Source organism: Oncorhynchus tshawytscha, unplaced genomic scaffold (genome assembly GCF_018296145.1).
Source record: "Oncorhynchus tshawytscha isolate Ot180627B unplaced genomic scaffold, Otsh_v2.0 Un_scaffold_4_pilon_pilon, whole genome shotgun sequence".
NCBI lineage: Eukaryota > Metazoa > Chordata > Actinopteri > Salmoniformes > Salmonidae > Oncorhynchus > Oncorhynchus tshawytscha.
In genome coordinates, this window is record NW_024609834.1 from 2,195,510 (window position 1) to 2,210,395 (window position 14,886).

General features: G+C 43.3%; 2 protein-coding genes across 3 annotated transcripts; one reads left to right on the forward strand and one right to left on the reverse strand.

The window, feature by feature from the left end:
* Positions 1-4,425: 4,425 nt before the first annotated feature.
* Positions 4,426-10,330, reverse strand: LOC112249589 (protein phosphatase 1 regulatory subunit 3E). The gene has a single exon (XM_042319611.1). It carries the CDS (start codon positions 10,034-10,036, stop codon positions 9,113-9,115), a length of 924 nt encoding a protein of 307 aa, XP_042175545.1. The 5' UTR covers positions 10,037-10,330; the 3' UTR covers positions 4,426-9,112.
* A 448-nt stretch (positions 10,331-10,778) lies between these two features.
* Positions 10,779-13,897, forward strand: LOC112249257 (uncharacterized protein C16orf46 homolog). 2 transcript variants are annotated; one of them, XM_024419056.2, is made up of 3 exons: positions 10,779-11,687; positions 12,004-12,285; positions 12,555-13,897. In XM_024419056.2, exons 2-3 carry the CDS (start codon positions 12,082-12,084, stop codon positions 12,990-12,992), a joined length of 642 nt encoding a protein of 213 aa, XP_024274824.1. In that variant the 5' UTR covers positions 10,779-11,687; positions 12,004-12,081; the 3' UTR covers positions 12,993-13,897. The 2 variants fall into 2 exon arrangements, with proteins under 2 accessions (XP_024274824.1, XP_024274823.1); XM_024419055.2 differs by having other exon boundaries at positions 12,055-12,285.
* The last annotated feature ends 989 nt before the right edge of the window (positions 13,898-14,886 follow it).

Sequence of the window (14,886 nt, forward strand, 5' to 3'; positions counted from 1 at the left end):
AAATACTGGTGGTCCACCTTGGTGCAGGATGTTCCGTGTGTGCTCAAACCAAGTCCCCCCCGAATGCTCCAGCAGGGAAGCTCCTGCAGCTTCCCATGCCTCAGCAACTTTGGTGCCATCTATCCATTGACTTTGTTATCTTCCCCCTTCTGAATGTTTCACCACCATTCTGGTGGTAGTGGATAGATGTGCCAAGTCATGTTGATTCATTCCTCTTCCTGGTGTTCCCACGGCTCTCCAGATTGCTGAGGCACTCTTCCAGCAGATCTTCCGGCATTATGGCCTTCCGGAGGACATTGTCTCGGACCGTGGCCCCCAATTCACATCCCGAGTAAGGAAGGCCTTCTTGGAGAAGCTCGGGTCATGATTAACCTCATCCGGGTATCGGCCTCAATCTAACGGGCAGGTGGAGAGGATGAATCAGGAGCTAGGGAGGTTCCTGAGGAGTCACTGTCAGGACCGGCAGGATGAGTGGGCACATTTCCTTCCTTGGGCAGAGTACGCTCAGAACTCTCTATGTCACTCCTCCACTGGGTTGACCCCCCCTTCCAGTGTGTTTTGGGTTGCCAGCCAGCCCTGGCCCCATGGACCCCAGGCCAGACAGCGGCTCCTGTGGTAGATGGAAGTCGTTAGAAGGAACAGGCAGACACTCACCACAGTGAGACCCCTGCGTTCCATCCTGGGTATTGCGACCGACTCTCTACCATGAACCTCCCACTCCACCTGTCTGGAGAAACTGAGTCCCCAGTTTGTGAGGCGTTCAAGGTTCTCCGGGGGGTCAATGAGGTGACATGCAGGATACAATTACCCAGTCACTACCGTGTTTCACCCTTGTTTTCATGTCTTCCTTCTCAGGCCGGTGGTTCCTGGTACCCTAGCTGATGCCGTCCACCATGACACACCTCCACCCCCATGGACATCGAGGCGTACGCTGTCAGAACCCTACTGGACTCCTGATGTTGTGGGGGTCAGCTCCAGCTCCATCTGGTGGACTGGGATGGGGTATGGCCCAGAGGAGCGGTATTGGGTTCCAGTGGAGGACATTCTGGACCCCAACATCTGTGATTTCCACCTTCGCCCACAGACCCGCTCCTCGGGGTCATCCCCCTGGTCGGTGTCATCCTGTGGCTGGAGCCGCACATCGGGGGTGCTGTCACGTCTGCTCCTCCCCTCCAGCGTATGACGTCGCCACAGTACTAACCACCGGTCCTGGGATTCATCATTACGCACACCTGGCACTCATTACACGCACTTGTTCATCATTGATTCACACCTGGACTCCATTACCTTCATCTCCTCCGCTTTATATGTCACTCTCCCATGTTCACTCACCAGTTGGTATTGTTCTTGTGTATCAGCGTTCTGCCTTATGTTAGTGTTGTGTTCTAGGTTTTATTAAAACATTTCACCTGCTTCCGACTCATGACCCCATCATTACAGGCCATGACAAAACCCCGAACACTAATGGACAAGAACAGCAACACACATTTAAACTAAGAACACTACGACTAACGAATGTAACTAATTTAAAAAAGGATAAATACATTATTAATCTTAAACATTCAAGTGCTTTGCCATGTAAACACTTTTAGGCTGTTGCAGCTAAAGAATAATGTTTGTCTCTTCAGTCCTCATTGTTCCTTGATGTGTTTTATTGTATTTAAAAAAAAATAGATTGTACTTCTAGCCTGAGGTAGAAGAGAATAACATAGTCATTGCTCTATACAGTATTGTCTCCCAGCCTCTGTTTTGGACTTGGACTATGCAGAGACGCCTGATTGCTTTTCTTGTGGGTATATATGGGTTTTTGAGCTGAGTTAACAGGCTGAACAGATCATTTCATTACTTTCAGCATATCAATACGTCTTACAAAGAGCAGCACTGATGCAGTCACTGTCACCCACCCTGAGCCAGCTCCCCTCTGGAATACACCTCGACATGTTTAACATCAGAAGCTTCCATTAAAGAACTGTCTATCCATGATATGGCAGATATAGCTTTTTCAATAACATGATGATCAATATCAAAGGCTGCACTGAAATCTAATTGTACAGCTCCCACAATCTTGTTATTATCAATTTCTTTCAGCCAATCATTAGTCATTTGTGTCAGTGCAAAACATGTTGAGTGTTCTTCCCTATAAGTGTGCTGAAAGTCAGTTAAATTGTTCAGAGAAACAGCATTGTATCTGGTCAACTAAAAAAATCCATAAGTTTGCTAAGAACTGGCAGCAAGCTGATTGGTCGGCTGTTAGAACCAGCAAAGGGAGCTTTACCATTTTGGGGTAGCAGAATGACTTTTGCTTCCCTCCAGGTCTGTGGAAAAACACTCTCCAGACTCAGATTATAGAAGTGGCAATATACAGTATTCTGCTACCATCCTCTGTCGCTTTAATCTAGGTTGTCAATGTAGCCCCAACTGTTTGGCTGCTCTGTTTGTCTGGTTCTCTGACTACTTGTGTTCTGATGCTGTCCACCAGACACTGCTGACTGATACACACTGAGTCAGAGCAGGCTAGGTTGGAGTATAATAACATTATCAATCATATAGTGATAGTGATGAATGTTTGGCTTGGTGGACGATTGCCATAAAACAACATTCTAAACTCAGTTTATTCACATCAACTCAAAGGGGTGAGCTGGAGGTTACCTGTGACAAATTAAACGAATGTGTTTTTTAAGCTATTTCAAAAAAGGACTATGTACCCATACCGACCTCTACACCCATTCCACACACCCTTGGATGTCATCTAGAATCAGAACTGAGCTTTTCTAACTGCCCCTTTACATTTAGGAGAGAGGAGACTGCACGCACACACACACACACACACACACACACACACACACACACACACACAGGTAGAGTTGTTGTCTGGCAAGAAGCAAGACAGCTTGACTGTTTCCTCAGTGTATACCCCTTCTACCACCATTCTCCCTCTCTTCTCTCGCGTCCTCCCTCTACCCTCATCATTAGTTTGTGATTAGCAAAAATGACAGGGGCTGAGGCCTCAGTTCAATGTGTCCTCATTCCTATCTAACTGGGTCAGAGTCAAGGGACTCAAGGATGGATATGGTACCTTATTTTATGGCATAATTACTACTGTATTAACTACAGTAAAGATTGGACTTAGTCTTTCAGTATTAAGATCCTGTCCTATAGTCTTTCACTATTAAGATTCCATCCTATAGTCTTTCACTACTAAGATTCCATCCTATAGAGTATTTTACTATTAAGATTCCGCCCTATAGAGTATTTCACTACTAAGATTCCATCCTATAGAGTATTTTACTATTAAGATTCCGCCCTATAGAGTATTTCACTATTAAGATTCCATCCTATAGAGTCTTTCATCATTAAGATTCTGTCCTATAGAATGGTGTTCCAGAGCAATCAATTTTATGAGAGGAAACTATTCGATGGAGAGCTAAATGCAATCTATTGAAAATATCAATGACTAGCTAATGAAATGTCATGGTAATATCATATGGCTGGAACTGGAACTCTGTGTGCCCTTGCATATAAAATAGATAACCTATACCATGAAGACATTATAAGAATATGCCCATCCATCAGAATGGAAAAAGTCAAGGACACCAAGAGTACCTGTTCTCTGTTATACAGCCTACATGTTAGAGACAAAATTGTGCCTGAAGCCAACCCTCCTGATCACAAGAGATCCCTCAACCTGTCCTCCTGCCCCCCAAAAACACCCATCGAACCCCACTCCCACCGAGAACACTGAGGGGCATGCCAACAGAGCTGATCAATTCACAAGGACATGTGTCTCGTCATGACTGCGGCGAGGGGCTGGGTGGCTGACCACCGCAGCGCAGCAAGACATGTTATGGCCTTCAGGACTAGGACTCTGTGTGGATTAGACGGTCATCTGATAAATGAGTCAGTCAGCTCAGAGCAGCCAGACAGCAGTGGAGCATTCAGAGGAGAAAATGAGATCTCTCATAATACAAGCAAAATCACACCCTGCAGGGAAATGAATCTGTAGAGCTTTGTATTTAACCTGTGTCATCTCAGAGGATACTGTGACATTGATTCTAGTTGAGTTAATAAAGCTATTGTAATGAAACGTTAAGGTAAATGGTTATTATAAACTGGTTGGTTAGAGCACTGAATGCTGATTGCCTGACAGCCATGGTATATCAGACTGTATACCACGGGTATGACAAAACATGTATTTTTACAGCTCTAATTACGTCAGTAACTAGTTTATAATAGCAAGGCACCTTCGGGATTTGTGGTATATGGCCAGTATACGATGGCTAAAGGCTGTGTCCAGGCACTCCGCAATGCGTCGTGCTTAAGAACAGCTCCTAGCCGTGGTATATTGGCCATATACCACACCCCCTCGTGTCTTATCGCTTAACTATACCATATAGTTATCATATAGAAAACTACAACACGTTTTCATTTCCCATCACAAAGGCCTTTATTACCGTTGTTTTAATAAAATATAGGCTACATTACAAACTCACCATAAAAATAACGGGTACTTCTGCCGTGCAAACAGACAGACTACAGTGATAAACATTAGCGCCAAACAACACGCCAGACACCAAGACACAACAACACAGACAGATGATGGATTGCAGTACGAAGGTTTGCATAGGTTCAAAATAAGAATACTGATAACCTTATAGGTCAAACCAAGGGATATTCACTTCCTCCACTCCACATATGAGTAAAGTGAACTTGATTTGAACTATTTCAGATGTATTACATTTCACAGTGAGAGAGAAAGCTGTGTATGAAACATGGAGAACATCTTGGTTAGTAGCATTTCACAGGAATACGTGTAAAGTCGGAAGAGGCATACCAAACCAAATCATGCCTCTTTTCCTAGCTTTTCTACTTTCCTACTCAAAGTGCACTATGAACTTTGAGTAGCTCAATATTACAATCATTAGTCACTCCTTTCAGACGTTTCAGATACTCAAAAGTGTATGTTATCTTTAGTGGCATGCATGCAACTCTTTAGCCTAAAGACCCCCTCAGTTTAGCCACAGTACATACTGTCCAGTATGATTTGACTGCTCGACCTATTATCACATGTTGAACAACCTACCATAACATCCCTTCACAGCTCAGACCTCTTATGTGTTCATTTCAGTATGAACTCTAAACATAAGGCAATGGAACCATCTTTAGTTACACCTTATACAATAACCCTATCATTCCTGGGACCACACCCGCATTTTGGCATAAGGTTCAGTGGCGTATCGGAGTTTTAAAGGACATTTCCTGAAATTCTATTTTGTTCAGATCGTTTTTAGATTGGATTGCTATTGTACATGTATATTTGGAGTTACTTTGTAGTTCTGAGTTGGGTATTCATCCACCGCTTGCAATCCTGGTTTTGAAATGCTATTACACTTCATAATATGGTAGCAGAAAGACATTCAATATGCGACACATAAAAAACAGATAAACATCAGCTAGTGATCATAAAATGTGGTTACATTGTGTTGACAAACCCCATACTGTCTGTTTCTGGAAGCCTTTCATCCTTCCCCTATAAAACATATTTAATTCCATGACATATTCACAAAGTTAAATGTTTGAAATGATTAAATGATTGAAACAATTCATGAGTGAAATCATACTGTACTACATGTACACTTATTGAGAGAATATTTGCAGTTAACAGAAATCATAAGCAAAAGCTACATGAGGAAAAATAACCATCATATTTCATCAGACTTAAGAACATAAAACAATCTCTGACAAGGCGTGACATCTTGTTAACCACAGTAGTCTTTGTGGAGATACAGCTGCCGTGTGTGGAACTCACTGACTGCACAGACCAGCATGTTTCTGAACATAGTGAGGCCAACCAGCTGCCAACCAATGGTCATGTCTCAACTCAAGACTGGTCTGCACAATTAATCGAATTCACGTCGAAATCACATATTGACATGTGTAATATCCATATTGCAAAAGAACCATATCATATGCAATATTTTTGAAACGCATCTCAGCCTTGAGTAACTTCAGGTTTTAGAGTTAACGTTTTTTCCTCCTCTTGCGGCTGCTTCGCACACACACTAAGCCTCGCCCCCTGTCACTCAAACAGCGCAGTTCCTCCCCCTCGCTGTTAGATGATTGACTATAAATTTGCATGTTGTTCCGTTTGGTCAATGCAGTCAACAAATTGTTCCAAAACAAGAACGATGCTGCTTTCCGCTTGCTTATGAATATAATTCAATATATTTCTATAATTCCAACAGTTCACCCAAATATTTTGATCTTCATCACACTTCAAATCGCAATAGCCATATTTGTTAAAAATAAAAATCGCTGTTAGATGTTTTTGCCAATATCGTGCAGCCCTAGAGATCGGTTAATGTCATGGTGGACGTGAGACTATAAATTCGGTTATTTTGGTCCAACCAGGCTCTACGGATTTCCCATGGACATATTAGAAAGAGCCAACCGCTGGACTCTGGAAACCAAACAGCTCTGCTAAATTGTATGGGTCATTTGGACATGCTCAGTGGTCACATGAGTAGTCTATTTTCCATTTTCAATCTCAAGGGTTGAATAGTCTGGCCAAGCTCCCTCCAAGTCCTGGTTCATGTAAACACAGGCTTTTCTTACTGACCACCATAGGCAGACAGTAACTAACTACATTAAATAACTACATCTGTTAGTCTCAGAGATGCATTCCATTTTCTAAACAGATACATCTCCAAGTTGCTGATCTCTCAGAGGCGTCCTAATAAAAACAAAATATTGATTCATTCCAAGCATTCATGTCATAGAAAACTCCCATAAATTATTACCCAAATTAATACAAACTCGAATGTAAACATGCTGTACATCCAGTACACAAATAGACAAACCATTTGTGTAATGTGGGCGGTTGAGTTACATAACCTAAGTTTAGTTTGCCATCCATCCATAATGAGGTCTCTCACCTCATGTCAGGGGTGTCAAAGACAACCAGGTGAGAGGAGTTCCTTATTAGTTATTGACCTTAATTCATCAATCAAGTACAAGGGTGGAGCAAAAACCAGCCGACACTCTACCCTCAGTTGAAGGAGTTTAACACATGCATTATGTGATGCCAATATGCCAACAAATGAGTTCAGCATGAAGAACCAGTGCAATAGCATCAACTGTACGATATGTACTCCCACCAAACACTGCTCTTTTCTATATCATCAGCCAAGTCTAACATTACGACTTTGAAATCAGTAAAAGTAGTTCAGATGCTGTCATCACTATAGTTCTACTGTAAAATACAACATTGCACAGTGGAAGTTATTTACAAAATACTGACAATGAAATGCTACTGTTTTACTGGACTGGGTGTGTTTAAAAAAATGGCATGAGTTTGACTATTTTGGTTCTACTGTATTTCATAAAAAAATAATGTTTTGTTTTGTTCAACCTGAATAAAAGGAGAAAAACCTGGATTTTTTTGGAAGATCGTCAGGTCCGCACTCTAGAAACGAACTGAGGTAAATGTATCATTTTCCACAGCAACAGTTGCTTTTCAGGTCCAACAAGGAACAGAAACAAAAGCCCAACAGTATCTGTCTCTGTAATTTATCATTGTGTAATAACAGTTATAAAATGGAGTAATATCCATGTGGATACTGTATGAGTGAGGCAGTGGTGACTGACTCTGCAGTGGACCTTAGGGTTAGAGCTATCCTCAACTATTGTTTACAAGACACCTGGTGAATTATTGTGACTGGTTGAGATCAAGAGTGTAACAACAGGAATGTTGTAAAATATCACCTGTAATGCCATAAAGTTTAGGCAGATCTGTGATTAGTGGTGCTGGAAATCAATTAGACACATGCAGACTGCACTGCAGAGAAAAATCTAGTATAAGATCCTGAACAAAATGTTCTGTACAATAGTTTTTTGGGTCAAATATACATGTCCTCTAGTTTAAAATAATGCATATAGCATATGCATTATTTGGCATTTGAGAGTGGTAAAGATCCACATGTTATTATGTTAAATGTTTGGGGGTTATACCAAAGCATCCTAATAGGCTAGCCTACTGCTAGACTGTAGGGCTCCACTCTGACCCACAGTCTACTCTCCTGCTAAAGGTTACCATCATCTGGAGAAAAAATTATGGTGCATTTATAACCAGCGAACAAGGCTCGTGGGATGATTTCCTTTTTCTAACATCATCTCGTTGAGCAGTGTTATAGAGAGGGTTTAATAATTTCCACAACATTTAAATATTCATGTTCAAATAGTTATAAAACTCAATACACCCAATATTGATCAGGATAAAAGCACAGCAGCGTTCCCCGTTAGTTATAAGGGGTATTATAAGGCATATCCAAGAAGATGAAAAGATGAGGAATTGGTAAGATAAATTACAATTTGATATTTCCTTTGTTGGTCCATTACGAATATTGTTGTGACTGGGCCTCGGCCTGCCCCATCCGCTGGAGTTTTCAGATGAGAGAGAATCGGATTGAAATCCGGCATGAAGGGTACACAGGGGGATGCACGTGAGCACAGTCCCATGCTATCGGAAATAAACAAAGATAAGACGTGCGGGAAGCTGTCTTAGAGTTTTTCATAACCATTTTCCTCCGTTTTTTTATAAGCAGTCGTTGACAGTTAAGACATCGTACAAGATGTTTAATAAAATAGTCAAAGGTGGGGATGGAATCGAGCATCGCTGCGTTTTAGAGAGGGATAGTGATGCTTAAATGGGGTATATTCCTGGCACGTTTTCAATGGCACGTGTCATTACATAAGAGTATAGTTGTGCCACACCAAAGGGCACAGGACTACAAAGCTCCCGACACCAAGGCTAATTATCATACAGCAGATTTACCTCCCGCGCCGGACACATAATGAAGGGCTTGTCTTTCAATCCAGTCAAATCTGTCAAACATAATGACATGAAACAAAACCATTGTGACCGTGGTGGGGGGGAAAAAATGTTAAAAAATGACTGAGTTTACAGTTGGACACGGCGGTTGGATCATTAACACAATGTGTAGAGGCTAAATTCGATGGTAGCCCTATTCTTCATTATGGTGAAGTAGTGCCCGTTGAGAGATTGCGTGCTTTACACACACAGTGCGCCGGTGAGAACGCCAAGGGCGCATGCAGGTTAGATGAAGTGAATCCAGCCATTCTCCCACTCACGGGGTGGAGAAATCTTAAACCTGTGGCGTCGCACTTTGTAGTTGACCCCGTTATTATTGTCCCAATACTCATCTCCACCAACGCAGTATCTTATGGCAAACTGGAATGTGCCTCCGCTCTCCAGAAACGTTGTTGGGGTGATTATCTTAAAGGAGAATTTGTCTGTCACGCCGTTGCTTGATTCTGGGACATATGATGCCAGACTGTCCATGAAGGTTATCCAGTTGTTGATTGAGAACCTCAAATAGACACTTTTCTCGAAAGCCATGTTCAAAACCCGCACGACGCCCGACAGACTGAACTCGTCGGCTTCAGCACACTCCAACAACACTTTAAGTTCTTTCACTTTCTCAGTAAAGCCTGGTAGGGTCCCGGGGTTCTTGAATTGCAGCTCCATAAAAATTGACTGGGTGGTCGGTGCCCTGGGGAACTTGTCAAATGGGTTCAGGTGGAGGGGACCCCTCTCGAATGTGGCCATTATGCGCTCCGGCACATCGGGCATGTCGGTGTCATTGAAGTGCTTCACAGAGGTGAGCTCCAGACCCAGAGAGTCGGCGAAACGGACCTTTTTCTGGCTGCAGGGACTCCGGCTGCGGGAGATCTCAAGCTTCGCTCTCTCTATGGGGGTCGGCAGAGACTTGCACCTTCGGCGCAGGTTCGGACTCTGCGGGGGTTTGAGGAAGGATTCCCGGCCTCTTGGTCTCTCATCCACCACATGGTGCATCTCGATGGGCTCGCTGGATCCGTTCAGCTCCATCCCCTCCACGTCTTCTAGTCTCGGGTCTGCTGCCAAGCTCCCGAACAACCCAGCTATGCAGCTGTAGTTCCTCGTGAGGCAGTTCTTGGGAGGCAGCATGACCACGACAGAGCGCACAGCCTCGGTTTCCATAAAGCGGGAGAGTCGCCGGTCTTTAGTCGAAGTCGTCGTGATCAGAGGCACTGAGAAAGGAACACACCGTCAGGTGTAAGAGATAAACACACGTATAGGCGCCGTAGTACCACGTCAGACTGTGACACTGCGCATTTCTGAACCAATAAACCAAGCTTCTACAAGTGCAGCTAGAACAACGCACCACAAAAACCAGACATGCCTTCCTAACGTCACATTAGATTTCATTCACAGGCATACAAATTCGTTCATTATGAAAGAATATGAAATATGGGATTCCCGTATCACTGTGGACATTTCCAGCAGCATGGCCCAGTTAATGTGTGTGTGGCTGAGCTTACAGTGCACATAAAACTAGGGGACCGAGTGAGAGACATGACATTACAGTCATCAGGTTTGTGCCTGGCTGGACCACGACGTTCCAAATAGCACGTCCCATTTCTTGCCTGACGACTCATCCTGCTATATCGATTGCTTCATGGAGAAGAAACGTGAGTGGGCGTGGCGTTTGGCCGAAGCGATGTGGATGGGCAGCTAGGCAATCTCATGTCGGCCATGAGCCAAAAACGCATAACTTCCTTTCTCATTTTTTTTTAAAATACCGAAACAGAGGTGAGTGCCCACTTTGTTATTGTTTCAATCAAGGACTCTAGCTTTGAGAGTATACTCTAGATACCTGTAAATAATTTACATAATGTAAATGAGTAGGCCTATGTAAAGGACGTCACACTGCTTGCGAGTACCACGGCCGTCAAGAAGCGTCAACAGTCGGTGCCACGCGAAAAGATAACTATTCGCTGGCGCAAGTGGGGACAGTTCAGGTTGAGGATTTTCCCACATCCCCATGTGCTACAGCTACTGTAGCCATACTATGAAGCATTGGCCAATCTGAATCAGTGCTAGACTTGGGTAGGAGTTCACCGGAGCTCAGTACCAGCACCTCAAATGTTCTACTGCTCGAGCTCATTTTATAGAATATTAGCTCAAAAGTGTTGTGGAGCTCGTGCACCTAAATATAAACAGTACTGCCACCTAAAATGAATACCTGAACCTATTTCAAAGTCAAGCACTGACCTGAATCAAATTCACTTAGGCCCATGCCCACTATTTTATAGCCTTACGTTATACAATATATATTATAATACTGTTATAATGGGCTATTTTGGATCATATTGTATAGGACAGTTTACTATAGATTACATACATTTTAGTCTTAATTATAGATATTGAATGAAATAGTCAGCAACATAGTGGACAGACACCATGCTGTAAATCAAGAATTGTAACAAGCAGCAAATCCAGGTCTAGAAATTGTTACATTTTCTTAGATAACATGGAAATTAGCAATAACCTGTCAAGTGCAATTTGTTTTCTCACGCCCCCTCCCATTTTCCTCTTCGTTTCCCCTGCGTCACTTCTGAGCGCCCTGTTGTAGCGGAGTTGTCACGGCAACGACGTTCTATCTCTTCTCCAAACACTTCGTGGGCCAAGCACATCTTTGATTTTGTTTGAGGGCGTCTCCTGCAAAACTGTAATAAATATTTGATGACTATTCTATGTTACTGCCTATTAAGTTGAATGTAAAAACCTCAAGGAGCAAATGCTTGGATGGTATTGCTAAGGAAAATGTCGAACTCGATCCCCTTTAATGGTAAGTTGTCTCTTTTACAGCCTTGCTTCTGGCTTCAGGTAACAGAACAAGCTTCCTACTTCAGTTGCTAACGTTAGTTTACCTAACGTTAACGTTAGTAGCTAGGCAGAAATGTGAGGTTCTCTAGCTAGCTAGAATGTTTATGAATCCATTTAATGGACAGGTTTTGTAAACAGGGTCAACACGTTTGTTAACACTGAGTTAACATGTCATAAAGTTGACGTTAAAGGCTACATATCTTCAGATATCTTACAAATAGTTTTGCTTACAATTAATTATAGGTTACTTGCTGTTTGTGTATCTCCACTTTTACCAGAGAGCCTACAAGATGAGTGCCGAATTAGGGATGCTTTTTCACTCTCAACAGATTTCACCCTGAAAGGCTCATCTTAGAATGGACAAATTCAAGGAATGGGATCAGGCGCCTGTAGAAGTGGCTGAAGACAGAAGTGTGGCAGTCGAGTACACAGGATGGGACCAGAGCTGCCAACTACCCAACACGGGCCACGTCGATGCCCTTTTGGATATCAGCGATGATACCTCATCAAAAGAGCAGGAGCCATTTGAGTTTATCTGTCTCTCCAGATGGGAGGAAGCTGTAAGTAATCACTGTGGTTACTCTTTTATTTTTTGGCTAGATTGTGAATGATATCCAGCCATATATCACATTAGGCACCAGATACACACTCCAATTACATGTGAGTTAAGACAAAGTGAAAGTGTCAGTATGTTTATTCACTGTTTATAACTACATTCAATCTCAGAAATCATCTTAAAAGGTAAAACCTCATTTTCTCTAAGTTGCAATACACTGATTAAAATGGAATTACGTTTCACTTAATGCTGTTGTGTTCGTTGTTGAGACAGATCCGGGGCTGGAGCAGAACTACTCCACTTGGCTGCCTGGTTCAGACCCAGAGGAGAGGAAAGAGGGTCAAGACTGGAGACACAGACCACCACTGCCACCTGTGTGTGGACCTTGTGAAGTTCTCGGTTCCCCTTGACTCTGAGTCCAACGTAACCCACTCCCCTGAGTCCTTCTGGGATTCCTCCCTGGACTCATGGGAGAACCCCTCCCCCACAACCCTGGGAGACTTCTTGAACAGACTCTACAGTCAAACCTCTAACATCTCTTCAGAGGAGTCCCCACCAGAGTCCTTCAGGTACCTTCAGAAAGCCACACAGCAATTGACACTCCAAGACAAGATGGTGGAGGACAAAGCTGGGTGTGTGAGATCAGTGACTCACTGCTGGGATCTGCCCCCTCCCAGGATCACGACCACTCAGCCTCAGAGTGTCCCATGACGCTGATCATCAACAGCTTCACCATCCTACCACCCGTGAAGGCCTCCCAGTCCAAACACACTAGGGTTACCAGCCAGCTCCGGAGGGAGGAGGCCGGCCCGGGGCGCAGTGCCTCAGACGGGGAGACCGCAGCGGCTGGGTCAGACGGTGTCACGCCTGCCTGGGAGAGCGGAGGTGGTGTGGAGAGCCAGCAGTCGCCACCTGTTGTCTGCTTTCAGCATCCCCATCCCCAAGACATGTGCCATACCCTCAGCACTGTCAGATCCTCTACCCCGCTCCACCTACACCCTGGACAGACACCTCAGACAGGATCCCCGGACCAGCAGTGCTCACAGACTCTACTTTGGACTGAAGACCAAGATTCTGAAGCGTGCAGAGCCCCAACTGCCCATTCTGTTTGGGAACAGGGTGCCCATCCCAGCCTCTGCACAGAGACTACTCTGAACAGAGACTGTTACTTTGCACTCCATACTCTCTCCCAACCCAAAAGCTCAGTCTTCGTGGGTTTATGATTAAAAATAAGCTTTCTTTGAAATATCTTCATATCTTTTACATGACACTGATGACGAATTCAACTTGGTCGTTTTAAACTACATGAAATTGACATTAGTTTACAGACTGCTGTTAGTTCTATTTGATTTATAGGCTATACCACCTCAGCCTCATTGTATAACCAGTTTATTCATGCGTTTAAAAAGGTAGCATTTGGTCCATCATCACACATGCCATCACTCTTAACATCAGCAATGCAAAGTAGTCCAGATTGCTAGAATTCATTGTGCAGACATGTTATGGTCATTTGTTACCACTGATTATTCAGCGTGAAATCATTTAACTGTTACATGAGCCTTCCATAATTACAAACCCTCCACGTACCTGGACATATGGAGTGACTCATTTTAAAATGGAGTGATACATTCATTTGTGTGTGATTTCAGTTCTAGATTTTGCATGTGCTTTTATTGTGGTGCTCACACTTACCCAGCAACTGTGCCTACTACTCTATGATGCTGAGCTCTAGGTCAGATTCTTGGATTCCTGAATGTTAAACTGCAGACATTATTCTCCTCAGTATGACAAAACATGATCTGAGCCATTACCAAAGCATGCTAGTGCACTCTAATGGAATGAGCAGTCAGTGATTGTAGTGTTCCAACCCATGTGAAGATGTCATTGGTAGCCTATTGAATTACATGCTAGATGTGAACCACACTGTGACTCTGAGGGGCTGTGACAGCATAGGTGTGTGGGCGGCGGGATTAGTATCATATTCCAAATGACTTACACAATTACAATCCTGTATTCAAATGGGCTGAGCATTATACATGTACATAGTACATTAACTTGTACTGCCACACAACCCAGGTGAAAACTACCTGACATTTACCGAAAAATAGCACATTGAGTGTGTACAATATTGATTTGACTTGGCTTTATACAGCACTGCATTACTGTCCTTTGATTTGAAGTGTACTGGAACTAAGCTAGTACAAACAACCAGCTACTACATCAACTCAAACAATCAACCCTTTATGAAGAGTTTATTATGAGCGTCTGCTGAATAGCACCAACAAAACAAACAGCGAGAGGCAACCTTTATCGACCCTCTACACATTCAGGCAACTGAAATACAACAGATAAGACCGCAAACAGAAATACAACTGAAATAACTTACATTGGCACCAAAGACTGCATGCACTCCCTACTGAGAAAAACCAAAGCGCTGAAGTCGACACCCCCATGTAGCATGGTTAGGATCAATTCCATTTCAATTCCAATTTTCTTTCAAAATTAGGAAAATTGGGAATTGGAATTTGGTTTACTTTCTCAATTACCTGGAATTAAAATGAAATTGACTTCAACCCTGCCATGTAGTCTACTGTACATGTTTTTT

Coding starts and splice junctions, on each gene's coding strand:
- LOC112249589 (XM_042319611.1), bottom strand. CDS start 10,036: ATGGAAACCGAGGCTGTGCGCTCTGTCGTGGTCATGCTGCCTCCCAAG.
- LOC112249257 (XM_024419056.2), top strand. CDS start 12,082: ATGGACAAATTCAAGGAATGGGATCAGGCGCCTGTAGAAGTGGCTGAA. Junction 12,286..12,554: donor TCTCCAGATGGGAGGAAGCT/GTAAGTAATCAC, acceptor TTGTTGAGACAG/ATCCGGGGCTGGAGCAGAAC.